Source organism: Mirounga leonina, unplaced genomic scaffold (genome assembly GCF_011800145.1).
Source record: "Mirounga leonina isolate KUSES-001 unplaced genomic scaffold, KU_Mleo_1.0 Mir_171, whole genome shotgun sequence".
Classification (NCBI taxonomy): Eukaryota; Metazoa; Chordata; class Mammalia; order Carnivora; family Phocidae; genus Mirounga; species Mirounga leonina.
Window position 1 is genome coordinate 6,901,805 of NW_023270436.1, and position 26,671 is coordinate 6,928,475.

At 38.6% G+C, this 26,671-nt stretch overlaps 1 protein-coding gene across 4 annotated transcripts; it reads left to right on the forward strand.

The window, feature by feature from the left end:
• Positions 1-450: 450 nt before the first annotated feature.
• On the forward strand, positions 451-20,153 carry RSRC2 (arginine and serine rich coiled-coil 2). 4 transcript variants are annotated; one of them, XM_035016913.1, is made up of 10 exons: positions 451-1,300; positions 5,137-5,293; positions 6,663-6,706; positions 9,189-9,379; positions 10,230-10,433; positions 12,736-12,858; positions 15,320-15,399; positions 17,247-17,479; positions 17,954-18,043; positions 19,500-20,153. In XM_035016913.1, exons 1-10 carry the CDS (start codon positions 1,295-1,297, stop codon positions 19,677-19,679), a joined length of 1,308 nt encoding a protein of 435 aa, XP_034872804.1. In that variant the 5' UTR covers positions 451-1,294; the 3' UTR covers positions 19,680-20,153. The 4 variants fall into 4 exon arrangements, with proteins under 4 accessions (XP_034872804.1, XP_034872805.1, XP_034872806.1 ...); XM_035016914.1 differs by having other exon boundaries at positions 1,138-1,300; positions 17,250-17,479; XM_035016915.1 differs by lacking the exon at positions 451-1,300 and adding an exon at positions 7,517-7,594 and having other exon boundaries at positions 5,255-5,293; positions 9,167-9,379.
• Positions 20,154-26,671: the final 6,518 nt, after the last annotated feature.

Genomic DNA, 26,671 nt, shown 5'->3' on the forward strand with positions numbered 1-26,671 from the left:
GAAGGAAAAATTAAATAGTTAAAATGTATTGAGTATGCAAGATAGTTTTGAATGCTTTACTCATTTAATCTGCACAACAACCCATTTTACAGCAAAGACAAGAGCCAGGGATTAAATAAATGGCCAAGGTGGCCTAAAGCGAGTAAATGATGTAGTTAGACAACACAGAAATTCACGCCTATTAACTGTTACACTGCCTCCCAACAAAAATAAATAAATACGTGCAAAATTACAAACAGTGCCAAAGGTTTTGAACGATGCTCAGGTGGGGGCGGGGGGGGAGGTCGCCTAAGAAGAACCTGTTAGGTAAAGGAAAGAGAGGACATCAGAGCTGAGATCCCAAGAGCAAGGAGCCAACTCTGCAAAGCTCGGGGAGAACAGAGATGCAGGCCGAGTGCAAAGGCTCGGAGGCTGGAATGAGTCTGGGCGGCTGCCAGGCCATAGTAAAAATGGAACAGTGCAGAAGCTAAACGAATTCCCGACTTGAAGATTGGATTTTTATGCTCGGTAATACAGGGGCACTAAGGAGACGAGTGACCTGATTTGATTAACGATTTGACATCAGTCGCGCTGCTGGGTGGAGAACCTATTAGCGAATTAAACGAAATGAAAGTGTCAGTTAAGCCCCCATGCACAATCGCTCCCAGCTGGACAACGGACCAGCAAGAACCGACTTCAAACTCTCTCCCGCCAGCGTCCTAACGGGAAAACACCCGAATTGAGCTGAGGCCGCTGTTACTTCGACCTGAACCCACCCCCAGATCTCTACAGCAACGCGTTTCCCACTCCTCACCTGCAACTGAAGAAACTAAAGAAGAACAGTCAAATTTATCGTCCCTCTTCCTGCCACCTACAGCTGTCCCTAATCTCTTCAGGGTCTAGCCCACGGGTTTAAATTGGCGGGAGAATACCAAACCCAACCCCCTTTACGGCGGCCGGAGGAGGCCAAAATTGCTTTACAATCGAAACAGGAGGTCGCCCCACCCTAAATTCCACCCGTTCCGATTTCCAGGCTACGCAATCTAGGGTGTATTCTTGGCCCCGCCCTCCTCCCTGGCTTTACCCGCCCCCTTCAAAAGAACAACCAATCACCTCCTCGAATCGCGTTGCTATAGAGACTCTTATCACCACCTTTTTTTTTCCCAGCAAGCCGTGCGACGCACCGGGCCTCATCCCCTTTGTGCCATCCGGGTCTCTCGCGCGAGCGATTTAGTCTGTGGTGAAGCGTCGGGGCGGCCGGTACTGTTGAGAGTGGCGAGTGGAGGCGCCGCCCTAGCGGCTACAACTCTGGACTATGGCGGTAGGTGCCGACTCTGAGTTTAAAACCAGGGATATTTTTCTGCTACTTTCCAAAGAGTGGGGGAACGGCTCTCAGAGCTGTTGTCCGCGCGTGTGTGTGTGGACAAAATGGCGCCGCGGCCTTCTTCTGCGCCCGCCATCATGGCTGCCTGCTTTAGGGAGGGGGAAATGAGGCGGTGTCGGTGGGGGTGGGGAGCCGCAGGGAGTGTCTTTTTTTTTTTTTTTTTTTTCCAGAACTTTCCTCATCTCTTTCCTAGTTCTGTATTCCGTTGGACCCACAGACCGGCTTCCAGTTTAGCTTACTCATTCTTATTAGTCGTTTACGTTGAGTTTCATTAGGGCTTGGGAATTTATGTTCGCTTTGGGGTAGGGTTGGGGAAGGGAAAAAAGGGACGGGGGTCTTTGAAAAGTATTGGGTCAGAAAGGCGTTGTCTGTAAGGCGTAGAACGGGAGAAGAGAATCGTCTTGTAACGTTTTGTTTTGTTTTGTTTTTGTTTTTTGCTTACGCTCAGTAGAATTCTGGTTGCATAATTTTAATTAGTGTTCTATCGGTGAAAACCTTAGTTTAATCCTTAGTACAGAGCTGAGGAAGGTGTTGCTTGCTCAAAGGGAGTAAAGAAATCGACTTAATTACGAGAAGGTTTTGGAACTACGAATTCCGACTGTTGTTCCCTTTCCGAAGCGGCTCGTGATGTAATCATTTTGAAGTCTTTGAGAAGCATTAAAATAAAGCCTTCTCATTGGCGTTGTTTCTTAAATTTAAGAACCCTTCTTTGACCCATTTAATTTTAAATAAGCACTATAGTTCTCTAAAAAACCTGCTCTGGGTATAAGATGCCCAATTCTGGTGGATCACATTATTGTGATTACTTAATTTTCCTTAACCGTGTTAAAAGAGAAATGCGAGCATCTTGTATTCCTTTCCGCTGACTAGAAAGTTCTATTTACTTACCTTCAAAAATAAGTAAGACTATAAATATACCGAAAAATTTGTAGTTTGCCCTTGCTAAAAATTGGGGTATCTGGAATTAGGGTGGTTTCTGCACTCCCCTCCCCCGATACCTAATTGAATTAAGAACTGATTTTTCATAAGGTTTCAAACAGTTGGAAGGCTATTTGGTGTTTGTGCAACTAATCGATGTAATGTTTTCCTTTGTTTAAATAGTGTTTGGGGCCTTCTAATGTGCTTTAAAGAATAGCGTTGTTTTACTTGGGCTCAAATATTTTAAAAAATGAAGTCAGTTCAGACGTTTGGTCCTTCAGTGCCTCCTTCAATAAAAAGACACAGTCCCCTGGAGAAGTGGCCTAGTACTAAATCCAGTGTACCTTCTTTGCACTGGGAAAAGATTTGTGTACTATGTCTTGAGCATCATTAGCGTTTTAAACAGGATGTAAATGTTAACAGTGGTGGCCTAAAAAAGCAGGTGCTGGAGTAGAAGACAGTTTTGCAGTTAGCATTTAAGACTTAGTAGTATGTACATCCCTGATAAATTGAAATAAAACTCACAAATTTTCAGAGAAATTTTATTCAATTGATTTTTTGGATACTTTTCATTATACCACAATAAAATAGCCTCATGGAAATAAAAGTTTTGTATGGGAGAAGTGGCCACCTATCACTTGTAGTCTGTTTAGTGATAGGATGCTTTTTTTTTTTTTTTCTCTGCAGTAGATTTTACAGGTGAAAATGGCTATTTGGTGTAAGTTATTATCTTGTATTGCAGGATGCCTGCCTTTAAGCAAAGGGCATTTGACTTCCCTAATGCCAGGCTTCTGCGATTTTAAGCATGTAAATAAACCATTGACTGAAAACTTGTACTGCTTGGTCTAGATGCTTTTTCCATGGAAGGTTTTTTTCAGTTCTCATCATGATCTCTGGAAAAGTGAATGAGATGTGCCAGTGATTCAGGAATGCTGGTTTTGGCAGAGAAGTCGCATGCACTGCGAGAAGTGATAGCAGAGCTTCAGTTTTGTAATTTTATTTTACCAAATGTAAGCTCTACCAGCACTTCACAACATCACAGACATGTGAAGTACATAATAGTGATAATGATGAGAACGAGAATTAAAAGAAAATGACCGGTGTTGTGAAAATCTTAAATTATCCTTAATTGTGTGTGTGATACAGCATCATTTATTTGATAGTAGACAGCAAAGAGCTAGAGTACCATCCTGGGAGAGGCAGGTAATGTTGCTGGATCTCCTTTGTAAGATCAGAAAGTTGAACTTGTTTCTGTGATGAAAGCTTTCATCACAAAAATTTTATGATTCCAGAAATCACCCATACATAGAAAACTGGAGAAGGAATGTGTGGTCACATGAGAGTCTCTCCAGTAATTAGTTGCTTCCTTTGTGCTTGATTGTTTTATTTTGTTTTTTTACCATTGTTAGAGGTTTAACACATTTATGTATTTCACCCTAGCTAAGTGTGTAAATTTCTTTTATAATCAATTTATTTTTTGAGTCTAGCATTGAGTTTTGCACATTTGTGACTCTCAGTAAATAGTTTCTGAAGTAATGTAATCTCTCACACTTCATTTGTTAAATTACTCCCTAAATAGTTCCCTTGGCATTTGTTTTCTGGACTGATTTTCTTAAGGGAAGGAGTTTGTTGTCATATTATTCCTCCTGAAAATCCCTATTTATCCAATCCAGATTTTTTGGTAAACAGCCTGGTAATAAATATTTTAGGCATTGTGGATCACATATAGTCTCTGGCCCATTCCTTGTTTAATAATCCTTTCAAAAATGTGAAAACCTTTCTTAAGTCAAGGGCCAAGTAGTCTACCTTCCACATACTACTGAAATTGATTCCCCTACCTTTTATCAAAATCTGACTTGGGAACATTCAGGTTTTAGCTTCTCAAAGCTTTTTTCTATGACTCATTTAAATCAGTGTCTTTCTTTGTGTGATACTCCTGTTTGTAATTTGGGCCACACCGTTCAACAGAGCCACAGAAATACTTCTTTTTTTTAATTGAGAACTAGTAACAGGAATTCATTTCTTCAATTGTTGATTGATTGCTGTGCTGAGTACTCAGTTATGAGCAAGTAAATGGGAAAACAGGGAACTATTTAGATGAAGGAACCTCCTTTTAAGTAAATCAGGACTCTTGGGAAAGAGTGTGTATACTTGATTATTTTTTACAAAATTTGCATTGTCAGGATTTATAAAATGCTTTAAAGCAGAAACGACTTAATGTTTCCGTAGCCCAGAGCATATGTGAGGAGAGGCAGACCATATTTTGCAGCAGCACTGTGCCAAGGGGCTGTTTTCATTAAAGAGGGTTGATGAAATTAAGATTGGGTTCTCAGATAGGTAAGTTAATTTTGCTTATTCTTTTATAATCTAGAAGCATTCTCTGCTGTTCTTAGATTTTACAGACTTAAGTCTCTTTAAATTTTACTAGTTCGTTTTAAATGCCTTTTTAATGTATTCTAATTTAAAATAAAAGTATTGGTAAAGTCAGGTAAATGACTTCGCAAATCTAAAATGGACAGCATTTTCTCTGCTTGAATGTTTATTGGAAATACTTGGAACCCCTACTCTTCCCCTTCCCCCATTGTTTTGAAAGTTATGAAAATAATGATTTTTAAAAGTTAAAGACATCCGCCTAATTACGTATGTCTCTTTGTTACTGAATTAGTCATTTCAATTTATTTGGACTGATCAGGTACAGATAATTAGCTACTTAGAAATTGGCCATTCTCATTTATTGATTTTTTTAAATTTTGTAAAACTCCAGGATGATTCTCTTCCCTCTTTCTCTTTTAAGAAATTAGAAACATTTTAAATGTAATTAAGAACTTAATAATCATTTCTCTTTAAACTTTTAGGCTAGTGATACAGAGCGAGATGGACTAGCCCCAGAAAAGACATCCCCAGATAGAGATAAGAAAAAAGAGCAGTCAGATGTATCTATTTCTCCTAGAGCCTCAAAACATCATTATTCAAGATCACGATCAAGGTCAAGAGAAAGAAAACGAAAGTCAGGTATGAATTGTTGGAAACTGTAATTACCACTATCCGTGTAGATGTGTGTATAAGACATAGATTTAGTTTTTGATATAATTAATACATGTTCTTCCCAGTTGAGAAATGAATAATGGAAGTACATTGGTAATTTTCTGGAGATTTTTTTCAGTTATGAGAAAAATGTCCTCATGCAGAAATTTTATGACTTGGCCAAAGGCCAAAATACATGTTTAAGTTTGTGTCACAGTCATTATTTGTTAACCCTGAGATGTTTAAATTTCAGTCTTTCAACATTGGTAAAGTCTTTTGAAAGCTGTGTCTGGGCAGTGGTGTTCTGAGCTTATTTAATGTGCTTTTTGATAAAAGTTACAAGACCATTTTTAACCTTGTTTTTCATTTAACTTAATGTTAAAATATTTCTGAAGAGAGGTTTTGGCGTTTTGAGATTTCTTACTCATTTACTTGAAAAAAAATTAGACTGATGTGGTATAGAAAGTAGGATGTTTTGCTGTATATTTTTTAAATTAGTATTGCGATTTAATGAAGAGGTTAACTGAGAAGTAGAATACTAATGAGTTAAGAGTTTTCTTTTTTTAAGATCTGGGCTCCAGTTATTTATGCTTAATGCCCACAGATAAATTATCTATAAAGTAGTTAAAATGTAATTTTATGTATATATTTGAAACTGTACAGTATAAAGTCACTTTTGAATAGAAATTTCTAAACTATAGCGGCCTGTTGACTACTTATGCTAAATACAGTTCAAACTGTTTATTCTCATGCATTCTTGTTTTGTTCTTTTTTACCTCTAATAAGCCCCTTTATAAATTTTTTATGCAATGCAAAACAAAATGGGCTAGACACAGTGTTTTGTGAATTAAGAATCTGTGACAGGGGCGCCTGGGTGGCTCAGTTGGTTAAGCGACTGCCTTCGGCTCAGGTCATGATCCTGGAGTCCCGGGATCGAGTCCCGCATCGGGCTCCTTGCTCAGCAGGGGGTCTGCTTCTCCCTCTGACCCTCTTCCCTCTTGTGCTGTCTCTCATTCTCTCTCTCAAATAAATAAATCTTTAAAAAAAAAAAAAAATCTGTGACAAAACTGAAAGACAGTATATATGTTTTTGATTTGTTGTGGAGGATTTTGGGGGGTTTTTTGTTTGTTTTGCTTACACTCAGTTACATTCTGGTTTTCAGATTGCTTGATTTGTTTCAAATATATACAGTGGTATTAAGTAGAATAATCCCACCCTGCCAAAAAATAGTCTTTAGAAGATATAAGTAGAATTTTAATTTAGTAAAATGGATTGGAAATTGTCTTTTGAGTATTGGAATTTGTGTTTGAGATGTTTCTGTATCTTGTTTATGGTGAATTTTTGTATGTATTTACAGATAATGAAGGAAGAAAACACAGGAGCCGGAGCAGAAGCAAAGAGGTAATTAACACTTTGTAGTGAATAGGCACTTTAAAATTCTTGTAAAGTATCTGGTAGAAATGTTTGTGTGAATATATGATATTATCAAGGTAAGTACCAAAACTTGAAATTTAAAAGGTTAATTGGGTTATAAAATAAGCATGATATGGATTCATCATTTTTCAAGAAGATAGTTGTTTATATGAAAAGTTCATTCAAAAACTATTAATTTTATTATGTTGTGAAAATATTCACAATAAAAATTTCATATGAAGATTATAATTGGTTTTTTTAGGCCTGTCACACAGAGCTTCCATTAATTTGAGGTCCCGAGTCTCCTTATACCTGACAACTGCTCAGGATTTTCATATAGCAATCATCTTTAAGTAGGAATATCCTAGATACCTGGGCTTTTTCTTTATGGAAGATAACGAGAGTCCTCTTCTCATTAGAAAACCAGCTCAGTTTCCCTAAGAATAGTATTGAATTTGGAAATAAAAGTGTCTGTGAGGGACAGCTGGAAAGGTGGCGGTGACAGCAAAACTTGAGGAAAAAGAAAGCAGCTGTATGAAAGAAAAGCAGGAGTTAACTTGCTCGCCCACCTGAGAAGACAAGGAATGAGCCAACAAGGAAGAACAGAAGTAGGAGCCAAAAAGGGAGGAGAAGAGTCTTGTGGGGGCTGGGCAAGGGACTCCTAAAAAAATGTGGGCAGGGACTTCACCTCTTCCCCTAATGGAAGCTCTGTTAAATTTTTAATTTAGGAGAGTTTTTGTGAAAATGACTATTTTGTTTAGCTCACATGATAACATTTCTATAATAAATCATACTCAGCGTGCTAATGCGCGAAGAGACTGAACTGAAGACGCTGCAGACTCAGATAGCAAAATAATAAGCCTACTTCATGATAAGGTAACTATTAGTCATTCAAACTCCTATTTCCCTTAAGTATATCTTAAATCAGTTAAGGGTTTTAATGTCTTTTTTTTTTTTTAATTAATAGTAATGTTATGTTTGGAAAACTGGTTTGAAATAAACTCTAAAACCTTTGGAAGTTGAACCACTTAAAGCTTTTCCAGTTTGCCACTATATGGCAAAATCAAGGAAATACTTTTATAAGCTCATATTACAGAGAACTGGCAATGAGACTAAAATTTAGCTGTGTCTCCAGGTCTCTTTATTTTTCTGCAAAATATTAAATAACATACTATGATTCTTTTCAGATATATCATGCATGTTCCAAAATGTTTGGCCAAGTTTTTGTTTTTAAGCAAAGTTAATCTTGAGTGGAAAGAAAAATGGAATGGCCTTTTGGGAAACATGAATTAAGTGTCCTGTTGTGGTAGAAAAGCAGAGGCCTGGGCATAAGAACAACATGGGGTCTGGGTTCAGCTGCTACCATGTAGCTTTGTGACTTTAGATCTTCGTTTAGTTGTACTTAAAGTAAGGGAAGTTTAGAGGATCTGAGTTTCCTTCCAGCTTTAAAATTGTGATTCTGAGATGTCCAGGTTTTTAAGCCTTAGCTAAAAGATGGATTTGACAACTTAATGTGAGGAGATCTAATGTTTATCACTTCCTAATTTGGTATGTGAGAGTAGGATGGAGACTTGATCATGCAATTAATTTTAGCTCAGTCTCTGCATATGTTGTGAAAGCAGAAACCTTGTTTTTTATCTTTCAGAGTATGGGGGAAGTATTATTGTATAATGGTATAGGGATTAATTATGTTATGCCTAGTGTGATTTCATAAAAATTAAAACAGATACGGTTGCCATTTTCTACCCTAGGTACATGAAATGTAATAGAACGTCTGCCCGTTGGGATATTGCAAGATGAAAAGTGATTGCTTCACAGTTTAGACATTGGGAGAAAAATCAAGAGCCGTCTTTTAGAGAGGATGTGGCAGTATAGCTATAAAAAGGACACTTCAACTCTGCGTAAAGTAATTTAAAATTGCAGAAAATACTAATAATTAGTAAGATTAATCTTATTTAGCAACCTAATTGAAATGCGTTTTCTGGTGCATTTCTTTGTGTCCTGATCATCTTCACTATTGTTAAGTTTTTAAACCTAAAATAATATGTACTCCGGTTACAGAAGTTGATGTGTATATGTATACGTGATCTGTTTCTCTAAAAGGTCTGTTGGAAATTTTTGAAAGTTTTGATACGTGTGTACTTCCCTTACTCCTTTAGATAAAAGAAACATCAGGGATTCCTCTTTTTTCTGATAATAATGGTTTTTTCAATATTATTTCAACATTGAAAATCATTGTTTTAATTGTTAATATGGGGAGGAAACTGCATTTGGGGGATTTATAAAGACAATAAGATTAGTAATACTCATCTGCAACATTTGGGTGATGTGAAACTAGATCATTTTTTTTATTTGCCACACACTCCTAAGGTTACTAATGTTGCATCACAACATTTTTGTCTACTGATACCCATACTAACTCTCTTTGTTGCACTATTTTCCTGAAAGAACCAACTTCTTCTTAAAACAGGCAAGAAGACATGAATCCAAAGATAAATCATCTAAGAAACACAAGTCTGAGGAACATAATGACAAAGATCATTCTTCTGATAAAGGAAGAGAGCGACTAAATTCATCTGAAAATGGAGAGGACAGACATAAACGCAAAGAAAGAAAGTCATCAAGAGGCAGAAGTCACTCAAGATCTAGGTCTCGTGAAAGGTAAGAAGTTTTATTTATGAGTTAATGTCATTGTAAAGAGCTATATTATGTAAAGCTTTTCATGAACCCAGCAATACCCAAACAATCTTAATTAGAAAATAGGTATTTTTTGCTAGCATACCTATTCCTTTGCCAACAACTGCTAATAGCTGAAGTCTTTGGGGCACTGTTTTCTGATAAAGGCAAAAAAGATGTTCAAGACTAGGGGATAAAGGATGATTATGATTAACATGCAATTAGTGAATTTTTTTTAATTTCATGATTTACTTGTCACTTGGCAGTGAAAAAAAATGTAGCTGACTTAGTTTAAGCCAATATGACAATCCTTTTACATTGTCAGTGTAGGATTTGTTTGCTGCTAAACTCTAATTTAGATTTTCCTTTGTGGTATTGAAAACTGGGTCATGGCAGAAAACTTATGGGACTTTTGTTAAAAGAAGCCAGTGTTTAATGTATGTTTGGAATTTTCTGTGGGAATACATATATGTGGTGTATCAGACTGCATCAAAATTTTTTGTTAGTGGAGTAACTTGTCATCTTTAAGTTGCAGAAATACTTCAATAGGGCAGTAATAGACTTTAAATTATTAAACAATCTTAAGGTGGGTTAGGATGCATTGGATTTTTAACATGTAGCTTTATTGTGTTCCCTCTGAGACATTATCAACAAGAATAAAGGCTCATTTGTTGTTACAACTGCTTCCATTAGAAGCCTCAATTAGCCTTTCTATACACAATACAGAGTAGTTTATTGCCTGGCTTGACAGCACATACTGCAGAAAATTCATAATGTCTGTAATTTGAAAAGACGCAGCTCTGAATAACTACACATTTGTGTGTTTTAATTTCAGGCGTCATCGTAGTAGAAGCAGAGAGCGGAAGAAGTCGCGATCCAGGAGTAGGGAGCGGAAGAAGTCAAGATCCAGAAGCAGAGAGAGGAAGAAGTCACGATCCAGAAGCAGGGAAAGAAAACGTCGGATCCGATCTCGTTCCCGCTCAAGATCAAGACACAGGCATAGGAGTAGAAGCAGAAGTAGAACAAGGAGTAGAAGTCGGTAAGTATTCATCATCTTGAATAAAATCAGATGGCTCCCTCACAGGGTCTGTTTATCTTCCCTCAATCTGAGAATATCAAAATTGTTGATACTGAATTTTATTTGAGTTATAAAATATTTTAACAACATTCTGATTAATAAAGAACAAATTTAAATACTTGCATTCTTACAGATACTCATTTAATCAGATCTGTGAGGTGCAGGTAGAAATAGTCGCTATTAAAATTACTTCAGTTGTTTTGGACGTTGAATTATGTTGTGTATAATCAGTAGCTTACATTTATTGAGTGCCTAACACGTGCTGTGTGTTATGTCACAGCTCTTTCCATGTACTAGCTCATCTAATTCTCAAAACAACTCTTTTGTGAGTCAAGACCATAGGGCTTAGAGAACTTAAGTAACTTGCCCAAGAAGCCTCAAATCAGTTATTAAATGGTACTGTCAGGACCAAGTCCCAAGCATGTCTGAATGCAAAGTCAGTATGTGCTTAACCCACCATACTGTATATGCTGTTTCAGGTATTCAGAAAGATGAGTTTAATTCAATATCTTGATTGAGAGGAGGCTTTAATTTGTTGAGACAGGAAGTACAATAAAGAACACGAGAAAAATTTTTAATAATCAGAATATATTTAGTCTGTACTTACTTACATCAGATAATTTTTTTTTTTTTAATTTTTTTTTTAAGATTTTATTTATTTGCGAGAGAGAGAATGAGAGACAGAGAGCATGAGAGGGAGGAGCAGACTCCCTGCTGAGCAGGGAGCCTGATGTGGGACTCGATCCCGGGACTCCAGGATCATGACCTGAGCCGAAGGCAGTCGCTTAACCAACTGAGCCACCCGGGCGCCCCAGATAATTATTAATAGTACATATGCACAGATACTGATATTAAATAATGGAAAAGCTTTTTTTTGTTAATTTGTTGCTCAAGTTTATAAAGACAAATACAGATACAAATAGACTGTTTATTACAGTTAATTTAGATTTTCATTTATTTGAGTGAGAGAGTGCGTGCGCACAGGAGGTAGGGGAGAAGGAGAGCAGACTCCTTGCTGAGCAGCAAGGGGCTCTATCCCAGGACCCTGGGATCATGACCTGACCCGAAGGCACATGCTTAACTGAGCCACCCAGGTTCCCCCAAAATGGTGGTTTTATTAAAGCACAGGGACAGCTAGGGCCCCCTGGGTGGCTCAGTCGTTAAGCGTCTGCTTTCTGCTCAGGTCATGATCCCAGGGTCCTGGGATCGAGCCCCGCATCGGGCTCCCTGCTCAGCGGGAAACCTGCTTCTCCCTCTCCCACTCCCCCTGTTTGTGTACTTTCTCTCGCTGTCTCACTCTCTGTCAAATAAAATCTTTTTAAAAGCGGGGAGGCGCCTGGGTGGCTCAGTCGTTAAGCGCCTGCCTTCGGCTCAGGTCATGATCCCAGGGTCTTGGCATCAAGCCCCACATCGGGCTTCCTGCTCAGCAGGGAGCCTGCTTCTCCCTCTCCCTCCCTCTGCTGCTCCCCCTGCTTGTGCTCTCTCCCTCTCTGTCAGATAAATAAATAAAATCTTTAAAGAAAGAAAAACACAGGGACAGGACCCGTGGGCAGAAACAGCTGCTATTGATCGGTTTTTAATCAATAGTTTAGTTTTTAGTAGTTTACTAATTTGAGCTTTACCGGTTAGGATTTTAGCGAATGTAGGTAAATGATAATTTCACCATTATCATTAATATTTTATTCTCCATCTGGGTATACGGGCCATTATTTCTGGTATTTCTAGGTTTTTTTTTATTTTTATGGCATTTCTAGTCTTGATCACTGCTAGTCTGTTTTATTCTGCTCAGTGCCTATTGTTTATCTTTTCTTAATTCTTTTGTTTTACTGATTTTGTGCTTGGGTTTTTTGTTTTTGTTTTTGTTTTTTTTTGATGTTTACAAACTCTGTAGATTAAAATACTAGGAACATTTAAACTATGGATCTCACTACTAGGGGTTTATCCTACATACTTACATGAATATAAAATGATTGATGTTCAAGGCTAGTCTTTGCAACATTGGGTATAATAGCAAAAGATTGGAAAACATCTTAGTCTATCTGTAACAGGGAACGTTAAATAAACTTACAGAAAAATAGCATATTCAAGGAACTTCCATACCTTGTGGAAACTGTAGGACAGAGGTGGAGAGGAAAGGGTCTAAAATATATTGTCTGCTGTTTGCACTTTTGTTAAACCTCTGTAAATACAATTGATTTTGATAAAATGAACTAATTATTACTGCTTTGCCATATTGCAACATGTGAAATATGATTTATTACAGAGATAGAAAGAAGAGAATTGAAAAACCTAGAAGATTTAGCAGAAGTTTAAGCCGAACTCCCAGTCCACCTCCCTTCAGAGGCAGAAACACAGCAATGGATGCACAAGAAGCTTTAGCTAGGAGGTGCGTATATTTTCTATTTGATGCATTTTTCCTTTTCAATTTGAAGTAGATACTCAATTCTGTGGACAAAGTGAATGCTTTCAGGGTTTAAGTCAACTAGTTAAATGTAGCCATGATACATACTGTGCCAATTTTGATCTAGTACTAAGTAGTTTGTTAATTCTCATTTTAAACATTTACCCATTTGTGCAACTGGAAAGATTACGATGTCTGCAACAGTTTCGGTTTTCCTTCATGATTGATTCATTTTTCTCAAATTTAAGCTCCTAAATATGTTTGGTTTGCAATAGAAACTTTTTTGGAAATCTTAAATCTGATTCAGGAACTCTTAAATTTGGCCTCTGAAATTGCATTGTCCTTTTGTTTTCCTTTTTCAAGAAGACAAAGTCTGAAACAATTCTGTCATCAGGTTTCTTATTTTGAAGGTGGCAAATAATAAACATTACAAGGGGATTTATTTGATCTTATAAATTTTACTGCTGTGATAACAGGGAGATCGTTTTATGTTTTAATTCTGTAAGCATTTCAAAGATGTTCTCTGGTAATTGTGGGACTACACACAGGGCTGTCTGGCTGAAATGTGCAAAACCATTGAAAGAACTGCCTCATAGAGAGGCAAGAAGTACAGTAAAATCCAAGTGCTTGTTTTCAGGTTTTCCCATATTCTGAAAACTATACTCTTGATTTTGGGGTTTTTTCCTTACGAAATTGAGTTTGTATTTTTTTTTCATTACAAAAATACAGTTATCACAATGTAACCTGATGGGCTGCTGCCCTGTGAACCCAGCCTGGCAGAAACTCCAGCTGAACAGCAGCAGCAGCAAAGGTGTGAGCTCGCCCCTTCTTCGTTCCATTCACCTTAGTGAATGGTGTTAATTCCAACCTGCAATGGCCATTTTAAATACGCACCAATAGTAGTGAATCATACTTTCTTTCTGAAACTAAAATCAACAGAATTAAATAATTTATTATATCAAGTAACTTATTAAGAATGGTCTGTTAAGTCTGACCAGTATTTTTTTTAAGCCCTAAAGTCTATTCTTTTATAAGTTCATTGCGCTTTAATTTTTGGCTTTTATTAAAGTTGAAGCTATTACTAGCATCTAAAACTTTAACTTAAAAAAATAATCTACTTAGTGGTTTTCAGATGACAAGTTTACATGAAATAACTCTTTTAAGAAATACCAGATTGCTCCTTGGCTACTTTGAAATTTGAAGGCAGATCTTTTGTTAATAAGATACTACGGTATATAGACCTTTTTGTTGTTCCTTTTTTGTTTTTAAATAAGGACAGTTTTTGAACTGCTTTGAAAATAGTTTTAATATCTGTGTCCCAACATTTTATTTTATTTTATTTTTTATTTTTTTGTGTGTGTACCAACATTTTAATGTTACCCCTAATCAGAAACTTATTCCCAAGGACAAAATCAAGTCTGTACTGTGTCTTTTCTTGCATGTGTGCTCAATAAAAGGGAATAAAATCATATTGTTTTATTCATTTTATGTAAATTCAGCAGTTGTTAAAGCCGATGCCATTTTCCTGCCCATAGTACCCCAAAACAAAAAACCTTTTCCTTAATCTTTGCCCCTTTATACCACATTAAAGGAGGAAGGGGTTGGCTTTTAACTTACGATTGGGAAATCAAGGACTCTTGAAGAAAAGAGGTTTCTCTTTCAGGAACTCATGAAGATGATACTAACAGTTTGCTGTATAAGAAGTAGATAATGACAGTACATTTAGTATATGTATTAGTAAATTTAGTGCGAACTACAGTCTCTCTTTTGTCTGAGGATGAATTTGTGTTTCATGTTTCTAGTTCCATTGCTAATGATAAATTTCTTAAGCTGCTAAAGGTTAATTCCCTAATAATTTTCCCCCATTTTATTAGATTATAGAGAATAGCAAATAGGGTTTATTTGCCCCTTTTTTTACATTTGGCTTTTTAATTTTTATTTAAGGCTATGATAAAGTCTTTTTACGAAAGTTGTAATTGTTACGTTTTGATTGGCTTTATCCTATATCCGCTTCCCCCAAGAAGCATGTAGGTAATTCTGTAAACATTGTTTACTACTTTTAACATACCCGAAGACTTACTCAGTTCTCAGTATGTCATTTGCAAGATGTAATTTTATCCTTACTGCTATAACCAGCACTGATAAAGTTTGAATAATTTTTATTTTTTAAAACTATTCTCTGTGGGAACTGTGTGTAAAAGCTATTCCAGTTTTTTGGCTATTCCATGAATTTAAAAATGTTTAAAACCAGTATTGAAATACTCTTTAACTGTGACTATCTTAAGAGTGAATGCTTTTTTCCCCACGTACAGATACCAATTTGTGTTAATCTTAATTTAAAATTCTACGTTAAGTGTTTTGTTTCTATACATGTGGAGAAATACAAAGATAAATATGGGTTTTATATTGAGCATTATTTTAAATTTATTGAAATTGTCTTTCACAGGTTGGAAAGAGCAAAGAAATTACAAGAACAGCGAGAAAAGGAAATGGTCGAAAAACAAAAACAGCAAGAAATAGCTGCAGGTAATTTATTTTCTTTACTATGGAAGTATGGCATTTCTTTGTAGAAAATCTGAAAAGCTCAGAAAAATACAGGAAGAAAATAATCCATGATCCTTGCTACCCGTCAGTGCACTGTAAACCTGTTGTTGTTATTGAAATGTGAACCTTCATACCTCATAAATTTTTTTTTTTTTTTTTTTTAAGATTTTATTTATTTGACGAGACACAGCGAGAGAGGGAACACAAGCAGGGGGAATGTGAGAGGGAGAAGCAGGCTTCCCGCTAAGCAGGGAGCCCAATGCGGGGCTCGATCCCAGAACTCTGGGATCATGACCTGAGCTGAAGGCAGACGCTTACACGACTGAGCCACCCAGGCGCCCCATACCTCATAAATCTTCATGCATATGTATTTCTTACTTGGTTGATGGCCTGATTTTGACAGTCACTGTTCTTCATATAACACTTCAGCCATCACTGCACATGTCTTTTAGTCATGATTTTATTAAGTTTATTAAAATGATGACTGAACTGGGATAAGAAATCAGGTTATTAGACATAACACAAACGTTGCCTGTGGATGACTGAAGGTGGTCAGAGAGAGCTTATTGAATTACATGAAATGTAGTCTGGAAGGTGTTTTTTTTTTTTTGACATTCCTAGTAAATCGGTGGTACTTGAAATAATCTAAAATTGTACAAATTGTGTATGGCTGGCAGACTCAGTTGGTAGAGCATGCATCTCTCAATCTCAGGGTTGTGATTAGATTGGGTGTAGATTACTTAAAATTTTTTTAAAATTTTAAGAAATTGTACAAATTGCCTTTATTCATTTATTTATTTTAGATGGGGGGGGGCGGGGAGGGTGAGGCAGAGGGAGAGGAGGGGAGAGAATCTTAAGTAGGTTCCACTCCCAGCTTGGAGCCCAGTGCAGGGCTTGATCTCACAACTCTGAGATCATGACCTGAGCCGAAATCAAGAGTTGGAAGCTCAACCGCCTCAGCCACCCAGGCACCCCCACCATTTTACTTTTAATACATGATTACAACAAAACTTTCATAACTGGATTCCCATAGTATTAGTAATTAAAAGAACTTTTCTAAGCTTATATTCTGGGATGACAGAAAAATAATCAGAACAGTCTTTCTGTTTACAAAAAATTGACTCCGTTCCTGACTGAATCACTTAAAATGGAAATACCAGGCAGGGCATTTAACTTCTGTAGGATTTGGGCTTTGGATTTGTTAAATGTGCATCATACTTGTTTAATATCTTAAATGTTTAAGAATTTCAAACGAATGGGGCGCCTGGGTGGCTCAGTCGGTTAAGCGTCTGCCTTCGGCTCAGGTCATGATCCCAGGGTCCTGGGATCGAGTCCCGCATCGGGCTCCCTGCTTCTCCCTCTCCTCCCCACTTGTGCTATCTCACTATCTCTGTCTCTCTCAAATAAATAAAATCTAAAAAAAAAAAAATTTTTTTTAAAGAATTTCAAATGAATGTCTAAAGAACCATTTTGTAAACTTAACCATACAAATAGTATTTATTTTTACAAGTTTAGCTACATACAAGTACCATAATTCATTTTCTTTGAAATCACAAATCTTTTTACTATTTGTAGAATTCTTACTATTTTTAGATATGTAAAGTATTAGTACATATAAGGGATCATATCTGGAAATGTCTATTATAAATATTTTCAATAAATTTTTCCTAAAATGTTAGTTGCTTTATAAACTAACCTCCTTATTTTGGTAAAAGTATTCTGCCTTTTTGTTAGGTTAGTTCTTATATATAAAGGCACTACTGTATTGTAAATCAGGAGGTTGGTTTTGGTTAGTCTTAAATTAAATCTATGCTTCTCTTCTGTCTTAGCAGCTGCAGCCACCGGAGGTTCTGTGCTCAATGTTGCTGCCTTGTTGGCATCAGGAACGCAAGTAACTCCTCAGATAGCTATGGCAGCTCAAATGGCTGCCCTGCAGGCTAAAGCTTTGGCAGAGACCGGAATAGCTGTACCTAGCTATTATAACCCAGCAGCTGTGAATCCAATGAAATTTGCTGAGCAAGAGAAAAAAAGGAAAATGCTTTGGCAAGGCAAGAAAGAAGGGGTAAGTTCTTTAATTCTCCTCTTCTGTCATTTATTCCTAATTAGCAGTTGCTTAGGAAAACAAACTTGGATTGAAAAAGATTGGTTTGTGTTTATTTTTTTTCTATAAACTCAATTGTTTTAATTTACCACAATTTAGTGTTGGAAAAAGATTGATCTAAGAAAACCAGTAGCCAGGGAGTCTGCTTCTCCCTCTGACCCTCCCCCCTCTCATGCTCTCTGTCTCTCATTCTCTCTCTCTCAAATAAATAAATAAATAAAATTTAAAGAAAAAAAAGAAAACCAGTAGCGATTCAAAGAAAAACAGTAGTCCCATACATTTATAATGGGGGAAGATGCTCCTTGGCTTAGGCTTTTCATAAACTGAAAATAATTACAAACTGCATGGCACAATGCTATAAATGTTATCATTTCTTTTAGACCTTATGACGTAGCTAAATTTTATGAATTGTAAAAGTTCAGTGTTTCTTTACAGGACAAATCCCAGTCTGCTGAAATATGGGAAAAATTAAATTTTGGAAACAAGGACCAAAATGTCAAATTCAGGAAATTAATGGGTATTAAGGTGAGTTACACACTTTGAATTAAAATTCATATTAACATTTTCAGGTTAACATTGGTCCTCACCCTAAAAGTTAGTTTCAGTAATATATGAACTCTGGGTACTTCCTGGTGGTTTTTTGTTTTGTGCTTCAGATTAATTTCACAGAATTATGTTGTCATCATTAGCTGACTATACAGATTATTAAATTTAAATTAATGTGGTTGTTGATTATAACCTATTTATACCTTAAATGAACCTTTTTCTAGATCATAAGCTTTTCTTAGTAAATAAAAATGAAATTGTAAATGGGAATTAATGAATTTGCTTTCTAAAAAGTGCTCATTTAAAGCTAACTGTAGGGATGCCTGGGTGGCGGCTCAATTGGTTAAGTGTCTGCCCAGCTCAGGTCATGATCTCAAGGTCTTGGGATCGAGTCCCACATCAGCTCAGCAAGGAACCTGCTTCTCCCTCTGCCTGCCGCTCCCTGTGCTTATGTGCACGTGCGCGCTCTCTCTGACAAATAAATCTTTAAAAAAAAAAACAAAAACTGACTGTACTTGGAGTCGGACCTTAATATTTAATGTTTCCAGAAAGCTTTTTTAAAGATGTAGGGTTTTTTGGTGGCTTTGTTTTTTGTTTTTCTTGGTGTGTGTGTTGTTTTGTTTTGTTTGAATAAAGTGGAAATGTACAGATTTCATATTAAATTTCATATAACACCCCGGAAGAAAGTTCACAAACGCTCAGGTATTGATTACTTAAGGGAGTTGGTTTTTCGTTGAAGGGGTATTTGGCTTAAACTAAGCTTCACCAAACTGGCTTTTTTGGAACATTGCCAGACAACCTTTGCATTTGCTGCTACCTTTCCCTGCTCTAATTCTTTTCTTAGCTCCCAGCATCATTCCTTCCTTTGGTCTCTCTCAAATGTCAACTTTTTAGTTCTTTCTCATTTGCCTTTTTAAAAATAGCAAGCACAGGTAGCCTGGGTGGCTCAGTCACTTAAGTGTCTGCCTTCAGCTCAGGTCATGATCCCGGGGTCCTGGGATCCAGCCCCGCGTAGGGCTCCCTTCTCAGTGGGGAGCCTGCTTCTCCCTTTCCTCCCCACTCATGCTGTGTCTCAGTCTCTCTCTCTCTCTCTCTCTCTCTCAAGTAAATAGTCTTTTAAAAAATAATAGTAAGACAAAAATAGCAAGCACACCGTCCCCATTTTCTGCTTTTCTCCTAGACTTTACTTACATATTGAATGGTATGTTCTACATTTTTTTCCTCATACCCACTGAAATGAAGTTGATTTTTGTTATATCCTGGTTTATCCCAATAGCTAGAAAGAACATTGCCTTGCACTCCATGGGTGCTAAATGAATGAATGGAAGGTAAATACATATCCTAAAAATGTGATTTATCAGTACTGTCAGTTGAGAAGAAGAGCCTATTCTCATTTCCATTTATTTTAATAATATATTTTTTATCTGAAATTTAGAGTGAAGATGAAGCTGGATGTAGCTCAGTTGATGAAGAAAGTTACAAGACTTTGAAGCAACAGGAAGAAGTATTTAGAAATTTAGATGCTCAGTATGAAATGGCAAGATCACAGACCCACACACAAAGAGGAATGGGATTGGGTTTCACATCATCAATGCGAGGAATGGATGCAGTTTGAAAAAGATCAGACTTTAATGTTTGGGACTTTATGGACTTCTGGTTCTGATGTCAGGTCCTTGTTCACCAAACAGCTAGCATTCTAGCTTGCATGGGTGTTGCATTGACTTTAATTTATTGAAAAATACGATTTTTTGTAAATATCAGATCAGTGATACTGGTGTTAGTGTTGTAATCAGGTTAAACACACTTCCATTAAACTTGACAGGACTATAGAAGGACAATATTTTTTAGTTCATGAATTCTACTTTTCAAATATATAAAAGCTGCAGGTGGGATAAAATCTCATACATGGATATTTCGTGTCCGCTGTCTTGTGTACTTTTGTACTTAACCTTGTACAGTTATTTTCATCTCTTGAAACATGAAAGAAATGTTATGTAGATGTTCTTTAGAAGATCTGGCCATTTGGTACATAATCCAGCACAAATACGCTGGGTGGTGATGACAATAAAAATGGTTTTCTCAACACTGGTGTTAATTTAAGTTACCTGGAATTCTTATTTGAATTTGTTTCATAGTTTTTTGTAGCATTTTGCAATTGCTATTACAGAACACTAGGTAGAAATTCCTTTTTTTTTTTTTTTTTTTTTTTAAGAACAGTTAACTGCTCTAGGTAATACCATGGTGAGCAAAACTGTAAAAGGGAGTTGGGAGGAGTAAACAAACTTACTATAATAATACTGTTTTCCTACTACTGTAAGGAACAGAATTGGTGTACAGTATTTGTTCATTATTCCATATGTTATTCAGGAAGTAGATTAATACATTAAAGGGATGTAAGCACTTTTATTTTAATAAAGTGCCTTATTACAAGTTCTTGGTATGCCCTTTGATCATTAAATCCTTTGAAGTCTTCAGTAGCACAAAGTACTAAAAAGTACTAAAATACTAGAAAATCACTTTGTCACTAAGTTAAATAGGGCATAAATTTGGTGGAGGGACTACAGAACTTAAAATTCATTTGCTTTTATTACTACAAAATTCATGATTCACCTTTTCCTAGAAAAATCCTACAACTCCACATTGTATTAGCACAATACAAGGGAAGTGTACTTAATGGTAAAACTTAACACCTTTATTTTTTAAATTTATTTTGAGAGAGACAGTTGGGGGAGGGACAGAGGGAGAGAATCCTTCACAAGCAGACCCCTTGCTGAGTGCAGAGCCTGACACGGGGCTCTGTACCACAGCACATGAGATCATGACCTCAGCAGAAACCAAGAGTCAGAAGACAAACCAACTGAGCAACCCAGGTGCCCGTTACACCTTTCTTTCTTTTTTTTTTTTTTTTAAGATTTTATTTATATGAGAGAGAGAGCACATGAGAGGGGGAGGGTCAGAGGGAGAAGGAGACCCCGCCGAGCAGGGAGCCCGATGCGGGACTCGATCCCAGGACTCCAGGATCATGACCTGAGCCGAAGGCAGTCGCTTAACCAACTGAGCCACCCAGGCGCCCTACACCTTTCTTTTTAAAATGAGTTCATTAAGTCTGGCCAACTTGCTTATTGGGCATGTTTTGTGATCAACGATGTGTGGTTGTACTATAAGATTTTTTAAGTATTTTGGTAAATGTTTACGCTTTCCTAGAGCCAATAATTTTATGAAGAAATGTCTCTTCATCATGCTTCAGTGACGAAGTCAAGTTTCTGGGGGAATGACACTTTTTTTTTCATTCTGGAGTCCCCACAATTCAAGTTTTTCAGGTTAGCTGTATCTTAAATCAATTTCATTAGAAATTTTCATGGGCAGGGTGCATGGGTGGCTCAGTCATTAAGCGTCTGCCTTTGGCTCAGGTCATGATGGGATCGAGTCCTGCATCAGGCTTCCCACTACGTGGGAAGCCTGCTTCTCCCTCTCCCACTCCTGCTTGTGTTCCCTCTCTCGCTGTGCCTTTCTCTGTCAAATCTTTTAAAGAAATTTTCATGGGCTGGGGCACCCGGGTGGCTCAGTTGGTTAAGTGTCTGCCTTCTGCTCAGGTCATGATCTCAGGGTCTTGGGATCTAGCCCTGCGTTAGGCTCCCTGCTCAGCAGGGAATCTGCTTCTCCCTCTTCTGCCCCTCCCCCCTGCTCACATGGGCGTGCACGCGCTGTCTGAAGTAAATAAAATCCAAAAAAAAAATATTTTTATGAAGATTTTTTTATTTATTTGACGGGGACAGAGAATGGGAACACAGCAGGGGGAGTGGGAGAGGGAGAAGCAGGCTTCCTGCGGAGCAGGGAGCAGCCCCATGCGGGGCTCGATCTCTAAAAGGCGGTGTGGAAATGAAAGCACTACCATTAACTGCCTGCTGTGTTTTTCCATAGTACTTGAGGTGCTGGCCATACATAATGAGTGATATGATCCATCCTGCACTCATCTAAAGCAGTAATTTAAAACACTGTAGTAGCCAAGTTTAAACAAATGAAACTAACTTTGCAATATCTAAAATAATTCAACAGGTAATCAGTTAATTTTGAGGCTCAGTCGGTTAGGTGTCTGCCTTCAGCTCAGGTCATGATCCTGGTGTCCTGGGATCAAGCCCCACATTGGGTTCCCTGCTCAGCGGGAAGCCTGCTTCTCCCTCTCCCACTCCCCCTGCTTGTGTTCCCTCTCTCGCTGTGTCTGTCTCTGTCAAATAAAATCTTTAAAAATAAATAATAAAATCTTTAAAAAAAGATTTTACATATTTTTAAAACCCAGGGTGTATGTTTTTAACACATCCCAACTTTGACTTATCAATAGCCAGTCCCACATAGCCTGAGACAACCAGATTGGACAGTGCAGATCTAGAGGGAGGCATGTAGGTAAATTTAAGTTGCATAATTAAACATGAATAATTTTTGGAGTCCTGGGGGGGGGCGGGGGTGGGTGTGTGGTGGAAACTATTTAACTGCTTAACATTTTGTAGCCCCCCCCCCCCCCCCCGCCCTTTTCCCTGGCTGTTACTGTGTTTTCAGTTTCAAAGCCTTGTACTCCATGATGGATATCTTGGGGTTAATCCTTGTAAGCAACATAGTTGCCAAGATATATTCTATTTTAAAATAGACTACTCACAACCTTGATCAAGACCTGAGCTGATGGGGAGCCTGGGTGAAGTGGCTCCTTCAGCTCAGGTCATGATCTCAGGGTCTTGGGATTGAGGCCAGCCTTGGGCTCCTTGCTCAGCCAGGAGCCTGCTTCTCCCTCTGCCTGCCACTTTCCCTGCTTGTGCTCTCTCTCTCTCAAATAAAATCTTTAAAAAAAAAAAAAAAGACCTGAGCTGTGACCAAGAGACGGACACCATAAGGAGGGCACATGATGTAATGAGCATTGGGTATTATATAAGACTGATGAATCACTGAACTCTACCTCTGAAACTAATAATACACTATATGTTAATTAATTGAATTTAAATTGTATTTATTTTAAAAATTTTATTTATTTGACTGAGAGAGACACAGCGAAAGAGGGAACACAAGCAGGGGGAGTGGGAGAGGGAGAAGCAGGCTTCCCGCTGAGCAGGGAGCCCGATGCGGGGCTCGATCCCAGGACCCTGGTATCATGACCTGAGCCAAAGGCAGACCCTTAATGACCGAGTCACCCAGGCGCCCCCTTTCTTTTTTTTAAGATTTTATTTATTATTTGACAGAGAGAGAGCGAGAGGGGGAACACAAGCAGGGAGAGTGGGAGAGGGAGAAGCAGGCTTCTGGCAGAGCAGGGAGCCTGATGTGGGGCTTGATCCCAGGATCCTGGGATCATGACCTGAGCTGAAGGCAGATGCTTAATGACTGAGCCACCCAGGCACCCCTGAATTTAAATTTTAAAAAAAGGTTGGACAGGGCGCCTGGGTGGCTCAGTTGGTTAAGCGACTGCCTTCGGCTCAGGTCATGATCCTGGAGTCCCTGGATCGAGTCCCGCATCGGGCTCCCTGCTCGGCAGGGAGCCTGCTTCTCCCTCTGACACTCCCCCCTCTCATGTGCTCTCTCTCTCTCGTTCTCTGTCTCAAATAAATAAATAAATAAATAAATCTTAAAAAAAAAAAAAAGGTTGGACAGTTAACCAACTGAACCACCCAGAAGATAAGTTTTTTAAAGATTTTATTTGAGGGGCGCCTGGGTGGCTCAGTCATTAAGCGTCTGCCTTCGGCTCAGGTCATGGTCCCAGGATCCTGGGATAGAGCCCCTCGTCGGGCTCCCTGCTTCGCGGGAAGCCTGCTTCTCCCTCTCCCACTCCCCCTGCTTGTGTTCCCTCTCTCGCTGTCTCTCTCTCTCTCTCTCAAATAAATACATAAAATCTTTAAAAAATTTCTTTTTATTTGAGAGAGCACATGAGAAAGCAGGAGGGCAGTGCGAGAGGGACAAGCAGACTCCCCGCTGAGCAGGGAGCCCAATGCACACACACAATTATTGGACCCACTCCTAGTTCTTTCACTCTGGCCATCACCACCAATTTCTGTAGTGGTCCTCAGTCCCAGCCCTTTGAATGTCTCAAGATTCAATCATAGACTCTTCTCACTCTGTATCCTTCATTATGCCTTTACCTTTTACTGTAGTTATATTTAATGTCCTTAAAAATGTGGGCCAGCCAGATGTTAACCTTTAGTTCAGACTTTTTCTCAGAGCTTTACCCAAAGATTCAGCTGCCTAGTAAACATCTCAACTGGGGCTTAGATTTTACCTTCAATATATCAATGTGTAGGGGCACCTGGGTGTCTTAGTCAGTTGAATATCCCACTCTTGGTTTCATCTCAGGTCATAATCTCAGCGTTGTGAGATCAAGCCCCACATCAGTCTCCATGCTCAGCACTGAGTCTGCTTGAGATTCTCTCCCTCTTCCTCTGCCTCCCTCGCCCCCCGCTCCCGCTCGCTCTCTAAATAAAATCTTTTTTTTCCAAAGCTTTTATTTATTTATTTGAGAGAGAGAGAATGAGAGAGAGCACATGAGAGGGGGGAGGGTCAGAGGGAGAAGCAGACTCCCTGCAGAGCAGGGAGCCCGATGTGGGACTCGATCCAGAGACTCCAGGATCACGACCTGAGCCGAAGGCAGTCGCCCAACCAACTGAGCCACCCAGGCGCCCTCTAAATAAAATCTTTAAGAAAAAAAAATATGTATCAATGTGTAACAAAAATGCTTCAAAAAATTTCTTTCACCAGTCCAGTTGCTTCTCTCTTGCCTCTGAGGATAAAATTGCCTCAAGGTACCACATAACTTCCCTCATTGCTACCAAACCTGGTCCACATCCATTGATCATTTATTCAACCAGTTTATCTATCTATCTATCTATCTATCTATCTATCTATCTATCTATCTATCCGTCTATCTATCTATGAGAGAGAGAGAGAGCACAAGCAGAGGGAGAGGGAGAAGCAGGCTCCCCACTGAGCAGGGAGCCCGACCAGGGCTCGATCCCAGGACCCTAGGATCATGACCTGAGCCGAAGGCAGACGCCCAACTGATTGAGGCAGGGACCCCTATTCAAACAGTTTCTTAAGTCAGAATCCTGAGAAATATTCATGACCTGTTTACTCTCATTTCTTGTATCCAACCCTCCAATTAGCTGTTGCTTCAATTTTATCTTCTTTTTTTTTTTTTTTTTAAGATTTTTATTTATTTGACAGAGTGAGACACAGTGAGAGAGGGAACACAAGTAGCGGGAGTGGGAGAGGGAGAAGCAGGCCTCCTGAGGAGCAGGGAGCCCGTCGCGGGGCTCGATCCCAGGACCGTGGGACCATGACCTGAGCCGAAGGCAGACGCTCAACAACTGAGCCACCCAGGCACCCCTCAATTTTATTTTCTAAATATTTTCTACTTCTAAACATCAACTCTCCACCACTATTCCCACTACCCTAATCCAAACATGTATTGGTTCCACTACAAAAACCCATCAACCTACTCGACTTGGAATTTTACTTTTGCTGGATTTTCAATCGTGTTTCTATCACAATCAAGACCATCTTACTAAAATGGAAATGTGTGAATCACAAACACACCACCTGTTTGAAACGTTGAAATGACTTCCCAATTTTGGGGATGGAGAGAGGATCCCTAACTTGGTCTGTGAGCACTGGCCTAATGTACCAGCCTCATTGTGCTCCACTCTCTTCTCATTTCACCTGCATATTTCTTCTAAGGAGGAGGCTCTTAAGTCCATCCGCGGTACTCTCACCACCAACTTTGCCCTCCTAACACTTCATGTTTTAGTTCAAACCTCGGTTCCTCAGTTCACTGATTCCCACAGATTCTGTCAAAGTAAATCGTTACATACCCGTAACTTGCTGTTTTTATTTCACATATTTTTTTAATATGATGGACACCTATCAACATCCACCTGGACCCTAGAGTGGGAGCAGTTAGGGTTATTTTGTTGTTGTTTCTTTCTTCTGTTAGCCTGTAGGTTCCACCAGAGCAGTAACTTATCTATTTTGCTCTCTCTTGCATCCTCGAACTCTGGAACAGTGCCTGGTACGTTGAACGTGGTAAATAAATGTTATTGAACGAATCAGTGACTGAATGAGAGAAACCACCGAAACCAGCAACAGACAAATCTAAAACGGTCTGATTTAGCTAGTTTTTCATGAAAAAGTGCAACAAGCTCAATAAACTGAAGTAGCTTGTCCAAGATCACAAAGGTAATCTGTGACAAAACTAGTGTTCCTTATTCTCTTGCTGCAATTTAGCACGCACACTAGAATCTGTGATAAGACATGCGTCGTGCTCTGATATTTCAGCCTTAGATGCATCACAGGGACAATACATATTGTTTTAACACATTATGATCTAGTCAGACTTTCTGCACATTTAAAAAGGACCAATCCCAGTACGCAATGCAAACAAGGAGTTAACAGTCGCTTAGAAACCACATGTCCCAGCATGCCATTCTCCCGAGCAATCTCGGAAGTGGCTCTGAGAGACGCCATTGCATCCTGGGAGTTGTAGTCTCTCGGGACTGGCCCGCCCCTTGTGCAGCTTCGGCGGCCTACGTCGGGAGAAAACCCTACCGGGTGGCTTAGCGCGACCCAAGCCCGAGCGAG

Excerpts from the sequence above, each read along its gene's own strand:
- RSRC2 (XM_035016913.1), top strand. Across the intron at positions 9,380-10,229 it reads AGATCTAGGTCTCGTGAAAG|GCGTCATCGTAGTAGAAGCA; the intron begins GTAAGAAGTTTT and ends TTTTAATTTCAG. Across the intron at positions 10,434-12,735 it reads AGAACAAGGAGTAGAAGTCG|AGATAGAAAGAAGAGAATTG; the intron begins GTAAGTATTCAT and ends GATTTATTACAG.